The sequence below is a fragment of the Elephas maximus genome, chromosome 26, assembly GCF_024166365.1.
Source record: "Elephas maximus indicus isolate mEleMax1 chromosome 26, mEleMax1 primary haplotype, whole genome shotgun sequence".
Taxonomy (NCBI): Eukaryota; Metazoa; Chordata; class Mammalia; order Proboscidea; family Elephantidae; genus Elephas; species Elephas maximus.
In genome coordinates, this window is record NC_064844.1 from 27,164,171 (window position 1) to 27,179,139 (window position 14,969).

At 43.5% G+C, this 14,969-nt stretch overlaps 1 protein-coding gene across 2 annotated transcripts in view; it reads left to right on the top strand.

Moving 5' to 3' along the window:
- The first annotated feature begins 3,412 nt into the window (after nt 1–3,412).
- Nucleotides 3,413–14,969, top strand: part of EIF2AK2 (eukaryotic translation initiation factor 2 alpha kinase 2) — a 55,898-nt gene continuing 44,341 nt past the window's right edge. The window contains exons 1-4 of one of the 2 annotated variants that reach the window (XM_049870171.1): nt 3,413–3,710; nt 6,024–6,176; nt 13,078–13,212; nt 13,573–13,693. In XM_049870171.1, the coding sequence (XP_049726128.1) occupies nt 13,094–13,212; nt 13,573–13,693 (240 nt within the window). In that variant the 5' untranslated portion in view covers nt 3,413–3,710; nt 6,024–6,176; nt 13,078–13,093. The remainder of the gene's footprint in view (nt 3,711–6,023; nt 6,177–13,077; nt 13,213–13,572; nt 13,694–14,969) is intronic. The other variant, XM_049870172.1, reaches the window with a different exon arrangement.

A 14,969-nucleotide genomic window follows, 5' to 3' on the forward strand; every position in this document is an offset into this window, starting at 1 on the left:
GAATGGAGAATCCTTTCCAGAAGGTTTTCAATTTACTTTGCCCAGATCCATCTTAGGAATCACTATCTAGAGCAGCTATACAGCCTTATGAAATACATTTCTTAAGTAATAAGACCTGAATGTCAAAATTACTCTTTGATCCATAGGCTGCAGAATGGATGTTTCGTTAGCAGACATGAAAATAACATTAATCTCCTTGTACATATTCATCAGAGCTCTTGGGTGACCAGGTGCATTGTCAATGAGCAGTAATATTTCAAAAGGAATCTTTTTTTCTGAGCAGTAGGTCTCAACAGTGGACTTAAAATATTAGTAAACCATGTTGTAAACAGATGTGCTGTCATCCAGGCTTTGTTGTTCCATTATAAAGCACAGGCTGAGTTGACTTAGCATAATTCTTAAGGGCCCTAGGATTTTCAGAATGGTAAAAGAATATTGGCTTCAACTTAAAGTCACCAGCTGCTTTAGCCCCTAACAAAAATGTCAGCCTGCCCTTTTATGCTTTGAAGCCAAGCGTTGGCTTCTCCTCTCTAGCTATGGAAGTCCTATAGGGCATCTTCTTCCAATACAAGGCTGCTATGTCGACACTGAAAATCTGTTGTTTAGTGTCGCCGCCTTCATCAATTATCTTAGCTAGGTCTTCTGGATAACTTGCTGCAGCTTCTTCAACAGTCTTTGCTGCTTCACCTTGCACTTTTATGTTATGGAAATGGCTTCTTTCCTTAAACCCATGAACCAACCTCTGCTAGCTTCAGACTTTTCTTCTGCAGCTTCCTCACCTCTCTCAGCCTCCATAGAATTGAAGAGAGTTAGGGCCTTGCTCTGGATTAGGCTTTGGCTTAAGGGAATTTTGTGGCTGGTTTGCTCTTCTATCCAGACCACTAAAACTTTCTCCATATCAGCAATAAGGCTGTTTCGCCTTCATGTGTTCACTGGAGTAGCACTTTTTTGGGGGGGGGGGGCGGTTATTTTCTTTTTTAGCTTTAGAGAGTTTTTGTGTGTGTGTGTGTGTGTGTGTATGCTTTAGCTGAAAGTTTACAGCTCATTTCAGGTCCTTATTCAAAAATGTATACATATATTGTTTTGTGACATTCTGATGTTTTGTCACAAGTGACAACACTTTCCCCCTTTCCACCTCGGGTTCCTTGTGTTATTTGTCCGTTTTTTTTGTCCCTTTCTGCCTTCTCATCTTGCTTTTGGACTGGTGTTGCCCATTTGGTCTCAGGTATCTGAACTAAGAAGCACGTTCCTTACATATGTTATTGTTTGTTTTATAGGCCTGTCTAATCTAAGAGCTACAGCTGCTTACCAAAAAAAGGTCAGCAGTTCAAATCCACCAGGTGCTCCTTGGAAACCGTATGGGGTAGTTCTACTCTGTCCTACAGGGTCGCTATGAGTCAGAATCGACTCAATGGCAACAAGTTTGGTTTTTGGTTTAATCTTTGTCTGAAAAGTGGGCTTCAGGAGTTGTCTCAGTTCTGAGTTAACAGAGTGTCCAGGGGCCGTAGTCTTGGAGGCTCCTCCAGTGTCTGTCAGACCAGTAAGTCTGGTCTTTTTTCATGGGTTTGAATTTTGTTCCACACTTTTCTCTCCACTGTGTCCGGAACTCTCTGTTGTGATCCCTGTCAGAGTGGTTGCTGGTGGTAGCTGGGCACCATCTAGTTCTTCTGGGCTCAGGCTGGTGGAGATTTTGGTTCATGTGGTCCTTTCATCCTTTGGGTTAATATTTTCCTTGTGTCTTTGTTTTTTGTTTTTTTTTCTCATTTTCCTTTGCTCTGGATGGGATAGGACCAATAGATTACTGCTCACAAGCTTTTAAGACCCAGACGCTACTCACCAAAGTAGGATGTAGAACATTTTCTTTATGAACTGTGTTATACCGATTGACCTAGATGTCCCCCGAGACCATGGTCTCCAGCCCCAGCCCCAGCAACTTAGTCCCTCAAGGTGTCTGGATATTGGAGTAGCACTTTTAATCTCCTTCAAGAACTTTTCCTTTGCATTCATAACTTGACTGTTTGGTGCAAGAGGCCTAGTTTTTGGCCTATCTCAGCTTTCAACATGCCTTCCTCACTAAGCTTGATCATTTCTAGCTTTTGATTTAAAGTGAGAGACATCTGAATCTTCCTTTCGCTTGAACACTTAGAGGCCACTGTAGGGTTATTAATTGGCCTAATTTCAATATTGTCAAGTCTTAGGGAATAGGAAGGCCTGAGGAGAGGGAGAGATGGGTAATGGCTGGTGGAGAGCACACAACATTTATCCATTAAGTTCGCCATCTTATATGGGTACAGATGGTAGCACCCCAAAACAATTACACTAGTAACATCAAAGACCATCATAACAGATATAAAATAATGAAGAAGTTTGAAATATTGCAAGAATTACCAAAATGTGACACAGAGACGCAAAGTGAGCACGTGCTATTGGAAAAATGGTGGCGACAGACTTGCTCAATGCTGTGTTGCTACGAACTTTTAATTTGTAAAAAAAAAAAAAAAATGCTATATCTGAGAAGCGCAATACAAGGAAGTATGCCTGGGTTTGCATTTTGTTAGCAATGTTTCAGCTTCTCTTTTGGTAGCTCCTTTTTGTGTCTAGTCTTCAGCAATATTTTCTAAAGCGTCTAGAATATAAATGTACGATTCCAAGATTGTACCTGTTGCTACAGCATGTGCTTCCCAATGCGTATTAGAAAGACATTTTAATACTCCATCATCGCCTAAATATGTTTTAAGAATCGCCCATCAGTGAGTAGAGGTGACAAAGAATGTATAGGGTAACTGAACAGTAGGAAAAAACCCAACTGCTTCTGAAAGAGAAAGATGTCAAGAAGGTGTTTAAGTGGAACAAAAACAAAAACAAAACGAAACCTCATAATTTAAACAGCCTTGCCACGTGTGCGGCTCCCTCATGACGCTGTGTGAACTGACTGGCACAGTCTCATGCCCTGGAGCTGGCGCCCTGCTGGTTCCCTTCCACTGCTGCGCTCGCTTTTCTGTATGTCCTGTCGCTTGGCATCTACGGGTCTTTGCTTTGGACACCTGGTGCCCCTGTTTTGTTGACATCCTAAACATGTGCTTACCTTGCATATCGGGTAATCAGTCCCTGGAAGGATGAGTGGAAACAGACTGAAGGGAAATTATGTCCCCAGGCCTCTTCATTTCCAGCTTTGTAGGCATGAGAGAGAGCCAGTAGTGTTGGAAAGGGGTGCTTTGAGGTTTACTGGCCTGGATTTGAATTGCACTCTGGCGTCGCCACTTACCAGCGGCAGGACCCCGGGGTGTTAATTTACAGTTTCTTCTACTGTAAAATGGAGCTGATAATATCCACTTGCCCACCGCCACCAAAGCCAGCCAAAATGTTTGCGTGGAGGAGTTAACTGGGATCTCTGATCCCAGACGAGTGCCTGGCACCGCTGCTGGCGCCTGGGGACCTTGCGTCCTCCCCTTTGCCTGGAGGCCTTCTCTCCACACTGGGGCTGCCCCTGCTGCCCAGCCCGCCCCGCGGCGTCCCCCGCAAGCCTGCGGGTGGAGGCGCCAATCTCCCCCAGCCCGGAACTCATGCGGACGTGTGCGGGCACGCGGCTGGCTAGGCCGCCGCAGAGGAAGGCGGGGTTCGCCGGGAAAACGAAACTGAGAGCAAGCTGTTCAGACACCGCAGAGCTTCAGCGGACAGCAGCAGCGCGGGCTGAGCGGAGTCGTCAGGCGGTAAGGCCGGAGCAGCGGGCACGGGGCGAGCGCGGGGGCGGCCGGGCAGGCGGACAGCGGGGCGAGCGCGGGGACAGGCGGGGGGCCCGGCCCGGCGGCCCGGCCCGGCGGCTGGGCGGAGGCGCGCGCCGATCCCGCGACCCCGCCGGGAATGCAGACCCTGGTACGAGGCCCCCGGAGCCAGCGCCGGGAGAGCGGTCAGAGCCCCGCCGCGGTTGTGCGGGGCCCTTCCCGGATGTGGGCTGAGGGTCGTGGAGCGCGGTGAGAATTTTTATCAGAGCGATTCATACATCGCTCCCAGGCCGGCGGAGGGGGTGAGGATAGGCCCAACGACTTGACATGGGGAATGTGTGGAGGCCTGAAGTAGCCACAGCTTGATTAATAGTCCGTGGGTAGAAATCTCCTGCTTAGACAGTCACGGTGGTGTCCCACCCGCTAGCCCGGCACCTGCTCCGCCTCTACCTGACCCGCTACCTCTTCTCAACACCGCTATCAGAGTGTTCTGTAAATCAGAGCCAACTCTCACCTGCCAGGTACTCCCCCACTGGCTTCCCTTCTCATAAGAATCCTGTCTTCAGGCCTTGTCAGGGCCCACAAACGAGCCCTCTCGCTCCCTCCACACAGCGTCCTCGCTGTTACACTGCTGCGTTTGGGTCTTTGCACTGTTTCCGCTTTCGCCCCTCCCCGCCCCATACCTGCATGGACCAGCTCCTAGCTTCATCCTGTGCTTCCTCAAATGCCACCTTGTCAGAGAGGCCTTCCCTGAACACTGTATGAAAACACCACCACCCTGCCCGTCTTATCCCCCTCTCTCTCCTGCTGGCTTACTCTGTCACTCTTACTCTTCTGTCTCCCTTACTCTGCTTTGTTTTTCACCATAGAACTTATCACACTCTGATACTTATTATAAGTTTATTATCTGTTCCTCTACTAGTAAATAAGTCCACAAGAGCAGGGACTTATGTGTTTTTTTCACTGGCATAACCTCAGTGCCAGGTACATAATAGATGCTCAATAAATATTTGTTAAATGAATGGTAACTCATCAGTTCTCTTTTGAATTCCAGAATAATGAGATATCCTCTTGCTCATGTTCTCCTTAGTGCTAAGAACACCTTGCCAGAATGGAAGCTAAAAGATACACTCTCAGCTGTCAGTTAGAAACTATTTAATCTTGGACAGATTATACTCTTGTTCTTCATTTTGCCTCTTTGAACCAGAAGATCCATAACACTCAACCTGTAGTTTAGTCATTTATTAATTAGGTATTATTTGAATGCATGTTATAGGCCAAGCATTGTGCAGACTCTGGAGGTGGTCTGGTCTACGGAGGGCTCCCAGTTTGCTGGCAGGGAAGGTGGGCATAGCCAAAGAAACTTCTGGACATGAATAAGAGGGACAGATAATATTTGTTAGTCAGTATGGTGGAGATCTCCTTTCTGAAAATGATAACATAGAATTAAAACCAGATTTGTCAAAGATAATTAAAAAGAAACCTATTTCCTTGCTTCCAAACTCAAAAGTACTGTTTCAAACATACCAGTGCAGCACTTTATTAGTTTACATATACATTCATGTGTTCACGCATGTTCAAACTGGTTGTACTGAGGATTTGGAGCATTCTATAGGACTTTAGAGTATAATTGCCAGGGGCTCTCTTGTCACTGCAGTTCTGAGATCTGTGACCCCTTCAGCTGGATATGTGGCCTCATGGTCGTGACTAACTAAATGACACGTTGGTTCCTGAAAATAATGGTGCAGTTCACAGTCCCTTATTCAAAACCCTTGGGCCAGATTTGTTCCAGAATTCAGAGATTTTTGGATTTTAGAAAGGCAATGCAGTGTAAATACTACTTATTATAGAATGCCCTTGGAGGGATTTGGGGCGGTACCTCATAATAAAACATATTAGTATTTCTGCAGTGACAAGTTATATAGGTAACAAAGTATAATAGAGACTCTAAATGGCTCATGACTGTTCAGGTCAACACAGGTAGCTCCAAACCTACCAAAATGAATAAATTAACAATAAACAAACAAAAACCCCTAGTTATCAGAACTATTTGGAGTTTGGGATTGCAGACCTGGTATACCCTTTTGAGGCCAGTTATGTGGGTGGGGTGGGGGATTCTGCTAAAGACTTTATATCTGACTTATTCCTCATGACAATCTTGCGAATCAGGCATTTTTATTCCTGTTTTCAGATCATGAGTCAAAGGCCCACAGAGGTGTCTAGTCCAGGTCTGTGTCGCTCTAATGCCTAAGCTCTTTCTCCAATTCCAGGCTGTAATGTGAATGTGCTTCCTTTTCTCAGACTCTAGGGACTTCCAGTGCCCTGCTTCCAGCTACCACTGTCTGTCACCTAAACCACTGCAGGAGCCTCACGTGGTCTCCTTACTTCTACTCATGTTCATGCCCCACGCCCATACTCTGTTCTTCACCAGCATCAGAGAGATCAGTCAAAAACGTAAGTCAGATCACATCACCCCTCTTCTTAGAGCCCTCCAGTGGCTTCCTACTGCAATTAGAATAACAGCTGGGTACTGACCATGTTATTCTGGAGCAATAAGCAACATCATGATAAATGGAGAAAAGATTGAAGTCAAGGGTTTCATTTTACTTGGATCCACAATCAACACCCATGGACGCAGCAGTCAGGAAATCACATGACGTGTCGCCTTGGGCAAATCTGTTGCAAAAGACCTCTTTCAAAAGTTAAAAATGTCACTCTGAGAACTAACTTACACCTGACTCAAGCCTTGGTATTTTCAATTACCTCATATGTATGTGAAAGCTGGACAATGAATAAGGAAAACTGAAGAGGAATTGATGCCTTTGAGTTATGGTATTGGTGAAGATTATTGAATATACCATGAACTGGCAGAAGAATGAACAAATCTATCTTGGAAAAGTACAGCCAGAATGCTCCTTAGAAGTGAGAATGGTGAGACTTTGTCTCATGTACTTTGGACATGTTATCAGGAGGAACCAGCCTCTGGAGAAGGACACCATCTTGATAGAGGGCCTTGGAAAAAGAGGAAGACCCTCAATGAGATGGATTGACATAATGGCTACAACAATAGGCTGAAAAGTAAAGATTGTGAGGAAGGCACTCAGTTCTCTTGCTTTGCGGGTTGGCAAGTGTAGCCTTGAGGCACTCCATTCTACCGGGAAGCCTCTCTCGCTCTATGAGTCAGCTCCCGTGCCATCTCTCCCTGGTCTCCTGGTTCTGCTGCTGCCATTTCTCTACTGCTGCTTTTCTCTATCTGGACTGTCTCCGGTGTTACAACTCTCCTAACTTCCTTCTGAGTCCTCACCAGAACTGCCTTTGATGTCCATAATTCCACCAACAGTCTCTTCAAGGGAATCTAGGCGTCTACTATTAGGCACTTTAAAACTCTTCCAGCCTCTACCCATTCCACATTTTAAGAATCTGTTACAGCAGCACCCTGCTCTCCTGGTACCAAATCCTGTCTTAGTTATCTGGTGCTGCTATAATAAATATCACAAGTGGATGGCTTTAATAAAGAGAAATTTATTCTGTCATAGTCTAGGAAACTAGAAGTCCAAATTCAGGGTGCCAGCTCCAGGGGAAGGCTTTATCTCTCTGTCAGCTCTGGGAGAAGGTCCATGTCATCAATCTTCCCCTGGTCTAGGAGCTTCTCAGCATAGGAACCCTGGGTCTTAAGGACGTGCTCCCCTCCTGGTTCTTCATTCTTGGTAGCATGAGATTCCTCTCCTCTCTGCTTGATTCTCTTTCATATCTCAAAAGAGATTGACTCAAGGTACAACCTAATCTTGTAGATTGAGTCCTGATTCATTAACATAACTGCCTCTAATCCTGCCTCATTAATATCACAGAGGTAGGATTTACAACACTTAGGAAAATCACATCAGATCACAAAATGGTGGACACCCATACAGTACTGGGAATCATGGCCTAGCCAAGTTGATACACTTTTTTAAGGGACACAGTTCAATCTATAACAGCACCTAACAACAACACTGACCAAGGCCTAGAAGGTATATGTGCTCTGATGCCCGCCCACCACGTTGATTAATTTTCTACCCTCTCCCCTCTTAACTGTGCATCAGCCCCATTGGCCTTTTTACCAGTAAAAGAGATAAAGGCTGTGATACAGTCCCAAATCAGGACCTCTTCTAGAGTATTTGGGAAGATTTCTAAAAGAAGTAACATTTGAGCTGAGATCTCTGTAGGAAGAGTAGGAGTTGACTAGGAAAAGGCAGTGGCAGAGGTAGAGTTAAAAACATTTCAGAAGGGAACGGATTGCACAGAGGCAGTCAGGAGTTGGTAGTGGAGGCATACACTTGAGAGCCGTCATTGTATAGGTGGAATTTAACGCCAGAAGCTTTAAGTTGATCACCAAGGGAGTGAGAGCAAGTAGAGAAGAGAGGAGGTCCAAGGACTGGGTCCCTGGGCACTACAATATTTAGAAGAATGGAAGACAAAGAGGAACCAGCAGAAAAAACTGAAAACGGACAGCCGTAAGGGAGGAAGATTACCAGGAGAGTGTGGTGTCCTCGAAGTCCAAGCCAAGGAAGTGGGAGAAGGGAATGAACCACCATGTTAGACGCTGGTTATAGGTCAAGTAGACAAAGATTAAGAACTGACCACTGGATTTAGTGATGGGGAGGCCATCGCCTTGACCTTGACAAAAGCAGTTTGGTTGTCTTGTGGAAGCTGCATGATTGAATTGGTGGTTTAAAAAGATCACGCTGACTGCAGGGTAGAGAAGAATTTGAAGTGGCTATGAGAAACTGGTTATCAGGTTCTTGCAGCAGCCCAGGAGTGAGGTGATGATGGCTTGAACCAGGATGGTAGCAGTAGACATCGTTGAGAAGTAGATAGATTTTGAAGTTACAGGACTTGGTTATGGATTAGAAAGTAGGGCAAGGAGATGTCAAGAATGCTGTATGTTGTATCAGTCAGGGTTGTCCAGAGAAACAGGACCGATTAGATGGATATGGTATACATAATTTATTTTCAGGAATTGGCTCCCATAATTGTGGAGACTGACAAATCTGAAATCTGTAGGGCAGGCTAGCTGGCTGAAAACTGAGACAAGAGTTGATGTTATAGTTGTGTCTTAGTTATCTAGTGCTGCTATAACAGAAATACCACAAGTGGATGGCTTTAATAAACAAATTTACTCTCTCACAGTCTAAAAGGCTAGAAGTCTGAATTCAGGGCATCAGCTCCTGGGGAAGGCGTTCTCTCTCTGTTCTGGGGGAAAGTCCATGTCATCAATCTTCCCCTGGCCTAGGAACTTATTAGCACAGAGACTCCAGGTCCTAAGGATGTGCTCCACTCCCAGTGCTGCTTTCTTGGTGGCATGAGGTCCTCCTCCTCTCTGCTCGATTCTCTCTTTTATGTCTCAAAAGTGGTTGACTCCAGATATAACCTAATCCTATAGATTGAGTCCTGCCTCATTGACATAACTGCCTCTAATCCCGCCTCATTAATATCGTAGAGATTAGGATTTACAACACATAGAATAATCGCATCAGATCACAAAATGGTGGAGAACCACACAATAGTGGGAATCATGGCATAGCCAAGTTGATACACATTTTGGGGGACACATTTCAGTCCATAACAAGTCTTGAGTCCAGAATCTATAGGGCAGTCTGGCAGGCTGGAAACTCAGGCAGAATTTCTGTGTTACAGTCTTGGGGAAGGACTCTTTCTTCTCTGGGAAACCTCAGTTTTTGCTCTTAATCTTCCCTGGTCCTTGGTATGTACAGTGTACTATCCACTTTTTCCAACTCTCAGGTTCTTTGGTGGTATACTTTTACCACTGAAAGTATTTGCTGCCCTCCAGTGGGGATTTTCGTACTGGCAAAAGGCAAAAGAAACATTAGCTGAAGCAAAATAGCTGAGTTATCAGGCTTGCAAGTAAGGTCATAGAAACTGAAAGCGTGATTGGGTAAAAATTTTGTCTCTTTTGGCATTTGTACCCTTAGATAAGCCTTGTAAGCATGTTTATGAGTCCCTGGTGGGTTTGGTTTTGCGTTTTATGTCATATTTGGAAAACCACAGGTTCCCCATGTAACCAAATGGAAAAAAAAAAAATTTTTTTTTTTTTTTTTTTAACCAAATGGAAGGCGCCATGAAAAACATCAGCAACCAAGGTCCGGTGGTAAAGGCAGGTGACCACTAATTATGGGGGCTGAGAACCTTGGAAGTTCTCTAATAACCGTACCAGATAATATTTCTCAAAATCCATATTGCCAACCAAAATTTTAAACATACTGCATGATTCAGCATGTTTCCATTAATGAAAACACATGGTATTTAAAAAAATTCAAAGCAAAAAATAATTGGACTTTGAAAGGATTAAGGCCTTCAACTGATTGGATGAGGCCTGCCCACATTATTGACGGTAATCTCCTTTACTTAAAGTCAACTGATGGTAGATGTGAAGCATGTCTACAAAACACCTTCACAGCAACATTTAGACTAGTGTTTGGCCAAATAACTGGGCATGATAGCCTAGCCACGTTTATACAAAAATTAACCATCAAAGATGACTCCCAGATTTGTGGCTTTTAGACGTGGGTGGATGGATGGTGGAGTCATTTTCTGAGAAAGGAAACTCTGAACCAGCTTGGAGGGAGATCATAAATACAGTTTTGGATATTTTTGAGTTTAAAGTTCATTCAAGGTGTCCAACTGGAGATATAAGATATAAAGATCTGAAATTCAGAGAGAAGCCTAAACTGCATATGTAAGTTTTAGAGTTAGTGACATATAGATGATAATTGAAATCATGGACATGCAAGAAATCACCTTAAGGACAAAGTATAGAGTGAAGACAATAGGGTCTTGGACTGAGTATTAGGAAGCTACAGCATTTAGAGGCTAAGAAGACTAAGGAATACTAGAAAGAGTGGCTAGGGAAGAACAAAAACCAAAAGAGCCTTCCAAGCCAGAATAAGAGGTCAACAGGGCCTACTCCTGCTGAGAAGATGCATCCTACAAGAGGTGTGCTAGAAATATGGGCGTGGAAGTCACTGGAGCTCTTATCAGGAGCTGTTTGCATAAAATGATAGGAAGAAAGCCAATTGGAGTGAGCTGAGGAAATGAGACAGTTCTGTGGAGAAATGATTGTGAATGGTGAGAGACAGAGAGAACACTTGAGCCAGGGCACAAGGGGAGAAGTGGGTTTCTAGGGAGGTTGCTTTTTGTTGTTGTTTGTTTGATTGATTGATTTTGTTTTCCAGGTGGGAGAGACTGAGGATGTTTAAATGCTGATGGGAAGGCCACAGCAGATGGCAGTGCCTGAGTAGGAGGGAAGGGATGGGATCTAGAGCTTAGGTGGCAGGACTGGCTTTGAACAAGAGAGGGAACAGGACTGCCCTCGCAGGATTGAACATGGAGAGGATGTGAGCAGATGCAGGCACACTGTGCTGCAGGACTCTCCAGGTGGCACCTTTCACATTGTCGTCACCTTGGCCTTGGGAGGGAGTTTTTGGTTAGATGGGAAAACTAAGGGATCTATTTTGACTGTGAGAAAGGAAGCCAGGTCATCAGCTGGGAGGGAAGTGGGAGGTGTGAGGAGTATGGAGAAGGTTTGAAAGTTATCATGGAAAGTGTGAGAGTGAGTTTACCAGGGAGTTGTAGTAGGATTGGCAATGGGGTCAGAGTCTGGAGGGGGGTTGATGAGGGTTTTGACAAAGGTGGCCAAGAGAAAAGGGGACGTTTTCAAGAGAAGCTTAGGAGGTGGAATTGACCTGTTATATTGAGGAAACAGTTGGAGAAGAGTGGAAGCTGATTCCTAAGTCCCCTCCAGGCTTAGGTGAAGCCTCTAATGGAGGCAGGAGCACAGAGGACGAACAGGCTCCCAGGGAAGGGATCTGAAGCAGGCACTTCCAAAAGCCTGTTTCTTCCTCTGTTCTGTCTGTTCTGAGATTTGATTCCTTGCAAACTTGGGAAAGAAATAGAGGCAAATTAATACCCTGGGAGCTATCTTCAGGCAGTTTAGGATTCCTAATCTTCAGGTTTTGAAAATGAGAGTAGAAAGCAGAGTCTCAAAAGTAACCAAGGGTTCTAAGGCCGAATTTTGAGAGCTTACTAAGTATAATGTCTTTCCCCATCTACTCCCATTTGCTAAATCACTGTGAGTTGGTAATCAGTTTGGCTGGGGTCCGAGGAACTCAAATGTTGTTAATTTGTGGATCAACTGCTTCATGCAGAAATTGTCTGTCAAGAGATGATACATGAACAGGGCCACTATCGGGCCATGTGCAAAGTAGAAAAAGGTGCTTCTGTGGGCAGAAGTATTCTCCAGCCAAGGTACATTCTTGGTGCGGAATATGGACTGGGCTTTTGTGTGTGATACACATCTATGTCGTGTGGCCCTACAGGAGTAAGCCATGGCATGCTCACAGGAGCCCAGGAGGGGTAGAACTTAGTCAACATCCAAGTATGTACAGCAGACACTTGCAGGGGGAAGAGAAAAGGACCACAGAAATGAGAAAAGAGCTGTTTTCATTCCAGGTGATCAGATTTTTGGAGAAGGAATCCTGCAGTTCATGGTATGAGCAAAGCAGGCCCTGGTCCCAGGGGCAGCCTCTGTATGGAAATTCTGGCATATTCTGTACAGGGGCTCAGACTGTGGGAGGAGGGGATGAGCAGAGGGGGGAAGCACAGGTCCAGACTCCTTTCTAGCTGACAGAACTCAGTGATGAATCTTGGAGTGCCAGGCTAGTGCTTGCCAGTGACCTATTGTCCGCTTGTTTCTATCCTGCGAGATTCTCTGTATCTTTTAAATTTTGTTTATAATTTAAATTATTGCTGTGGTCTTGGTCAAGTGAGACCCATAAACTGGGATCTCAATTTACCCACTGGGTAGGTTGTAAATTGACTTCTGCAAATTCCAAAGGGAGATTTGGGGGATTTCATGAGGAATCTATTCCCTTGCAGCTAAATCTTTCATGATGTCACAAAATTCACCTATTATAGGTTCTTTGGGCCTTTTTCTGCTCAGAATGAGGAATTCTAATTCTATGCCTGCAGGCTTTTTTTTTTTTTTTTTACCTCCTCAGGCAGGTGGACAAGCTTGCACTTGACAGTGAAAGCAGAGTTAAAGAGAAAGGGCCCCTTTGTTCCTTGGCCAGTTGAGTTTTGAAAGTAGAAAAATTTGGAGAAATTAGCTTGATTCTGCAGTCCATGGGAGAGAAAAGAAACTTTTGTAAGAAAGTTTCCTCTGAATATCTGTAGTGCTAAAGTGAGTCATAGAAAGAATTTCTCCCACTACCTTTTGTCTCCTAAACTGGATTGGGGAAGTCAGATTATATATGTTCTATGATTCTGTGTCACTTCTTTCAAACATTTCTTCTCCTAGGCTACTGGAAGACGAAATGGCCAGTGGTCTTTCAGCAGGTTTCTTCATGGAGGAACTTAATAAATACAGTCAAAAGCATGATGTACCAGTTAAATATCTTGAACTGTCTAAAACAGGACCTCCACATGACTTAAGGTAAGTTGCTTTACAAAATAATTTGTCTCTATAAAATATAACCTGGGGGAAGGATATCTCTGGCACAGTTTTAAAGTCAATATCTTTAACCTGTTAGCAAAGTTGCAAAAGAGTTCTGAGAGAGTCGCCTTCTCATAAGGTGGTAACTTCAGAGGACTCCTGAGAAAAAGGAGGGTATAAGCCTTTCCATACTTCAAGCATATGGCTGTTTTACTTTTTGGAAGTTACTATTTACATTCTTTACTGAGCATAGATGCAAGCCTTCAAAGCTCCTCACAGGAGGCAGCAGTGATTGGAGAGCTTGTCCTCAGATAATGCATGAGTTTTATAATATTTTGTGAATATTTTCTTTGTAATCAGGTTTACATTTCAAGTTATTATAAAGGACAGAGAATTTCCAGCAGCTGAAGGTAAAACAAAGAAGATAGCAAAAAATGCTGCAGCTAAAATCGCCTATGAGATAATTAATAAAGAAAATAAGGTAACTGCTTTTCTTTTTTTAATCCCCAAGAGGGAACTCACAAATGTTTTATATTTTTCTCTGTGGGAAAATACCCACCTACAAAATAAAGCCATTTGCAAGTTCCTTTACATTCAGAAGTTTAGTCTTTTTTTCCCTATCTCTATTTCTGTAGAACTCTGAGTGAGAGGTACAGCTAGGAAATAGTAGGCAAAGCTGGATAATGTCTGTTTAGAGTGCCAGCAGCAGTTTAATACTAAAAAGTTAAATACGGAAAGGAAACAGTGAGAAATGAGCTGACAGGTTCTGTCAGGTGTCCCCTCCACCTAACTGAGGGAGAGCAGTGGAAAAAGAGAAAGAGATGAAAGTGATTATAAGGAGAGTGAATTATATGGAGGGTGTATAATGGAGAACCAACATACACATAATTGGTATTCCTGAAGATGAGAGCAGTATAAATAGTACAGAAAAAAATATCTGAAGAGATTTTAGCACAATGTGGTTCTGAAATAAAGGAAGATTTGACTGAAGATTGAAACAGCTTAACAGATATAGGACAATACAGAACTACCATGAATAAGATTGGTCCTTGTGAAAGTGCTGAGCTCCAGGGATGAAGAAAAAATCCCACAAGCATCTAGGAGGAAAAAGGAAATTATGTAAAATGAAACAATGAAAAGAAAAAAGAAACCTAAGTTGGTTCTAAAAAACTCATTGCCATCTAGTTGATCCTGACTCATAGTGACCCTATAGGTAGATTAGAACAGCCCCATAGGGTTTCAGAGGAGCAGCTGGTGGATTTGAACTGCTGAACTTTAGGTTAGCAGCTTGAGCTCTTAACCACTGGACCACCAGGGCTCCAAGTTGGCTCTAGCAACACTAGAAAGTAGGAAACAGTGGAGAAATGGCTAGAAAATGAGACATGAAGTCATTTACATGTGAGACAACAGGGGATCATTTCATATATTGAAAGATACGGGAAAATTTAGCTTTGAACATATTATCCTGAAAAATCTTACTTGAGATGTAACCCTAGTCAAAAAAAAAATTTAAATCAGGCAAAATCACAAACTCTTAAATTATAATGAGCAAGAAAACCGAGTAAAGATGGGGAAAAAAAAAAAACTGTAGAATACCCTCCCACCCAAAAAACAAACAAAAGAGAATAATAAAAATAAAGGCAGAAATTAATGTAAAAGAAATAATAAAGAAGATTTTAAAAAATCAAAAGCTTTAAAAAAAAAAGTTATTGGACAAGATAAATAACAGACAAACTTTGAAAAAGATTGTGTCAGAC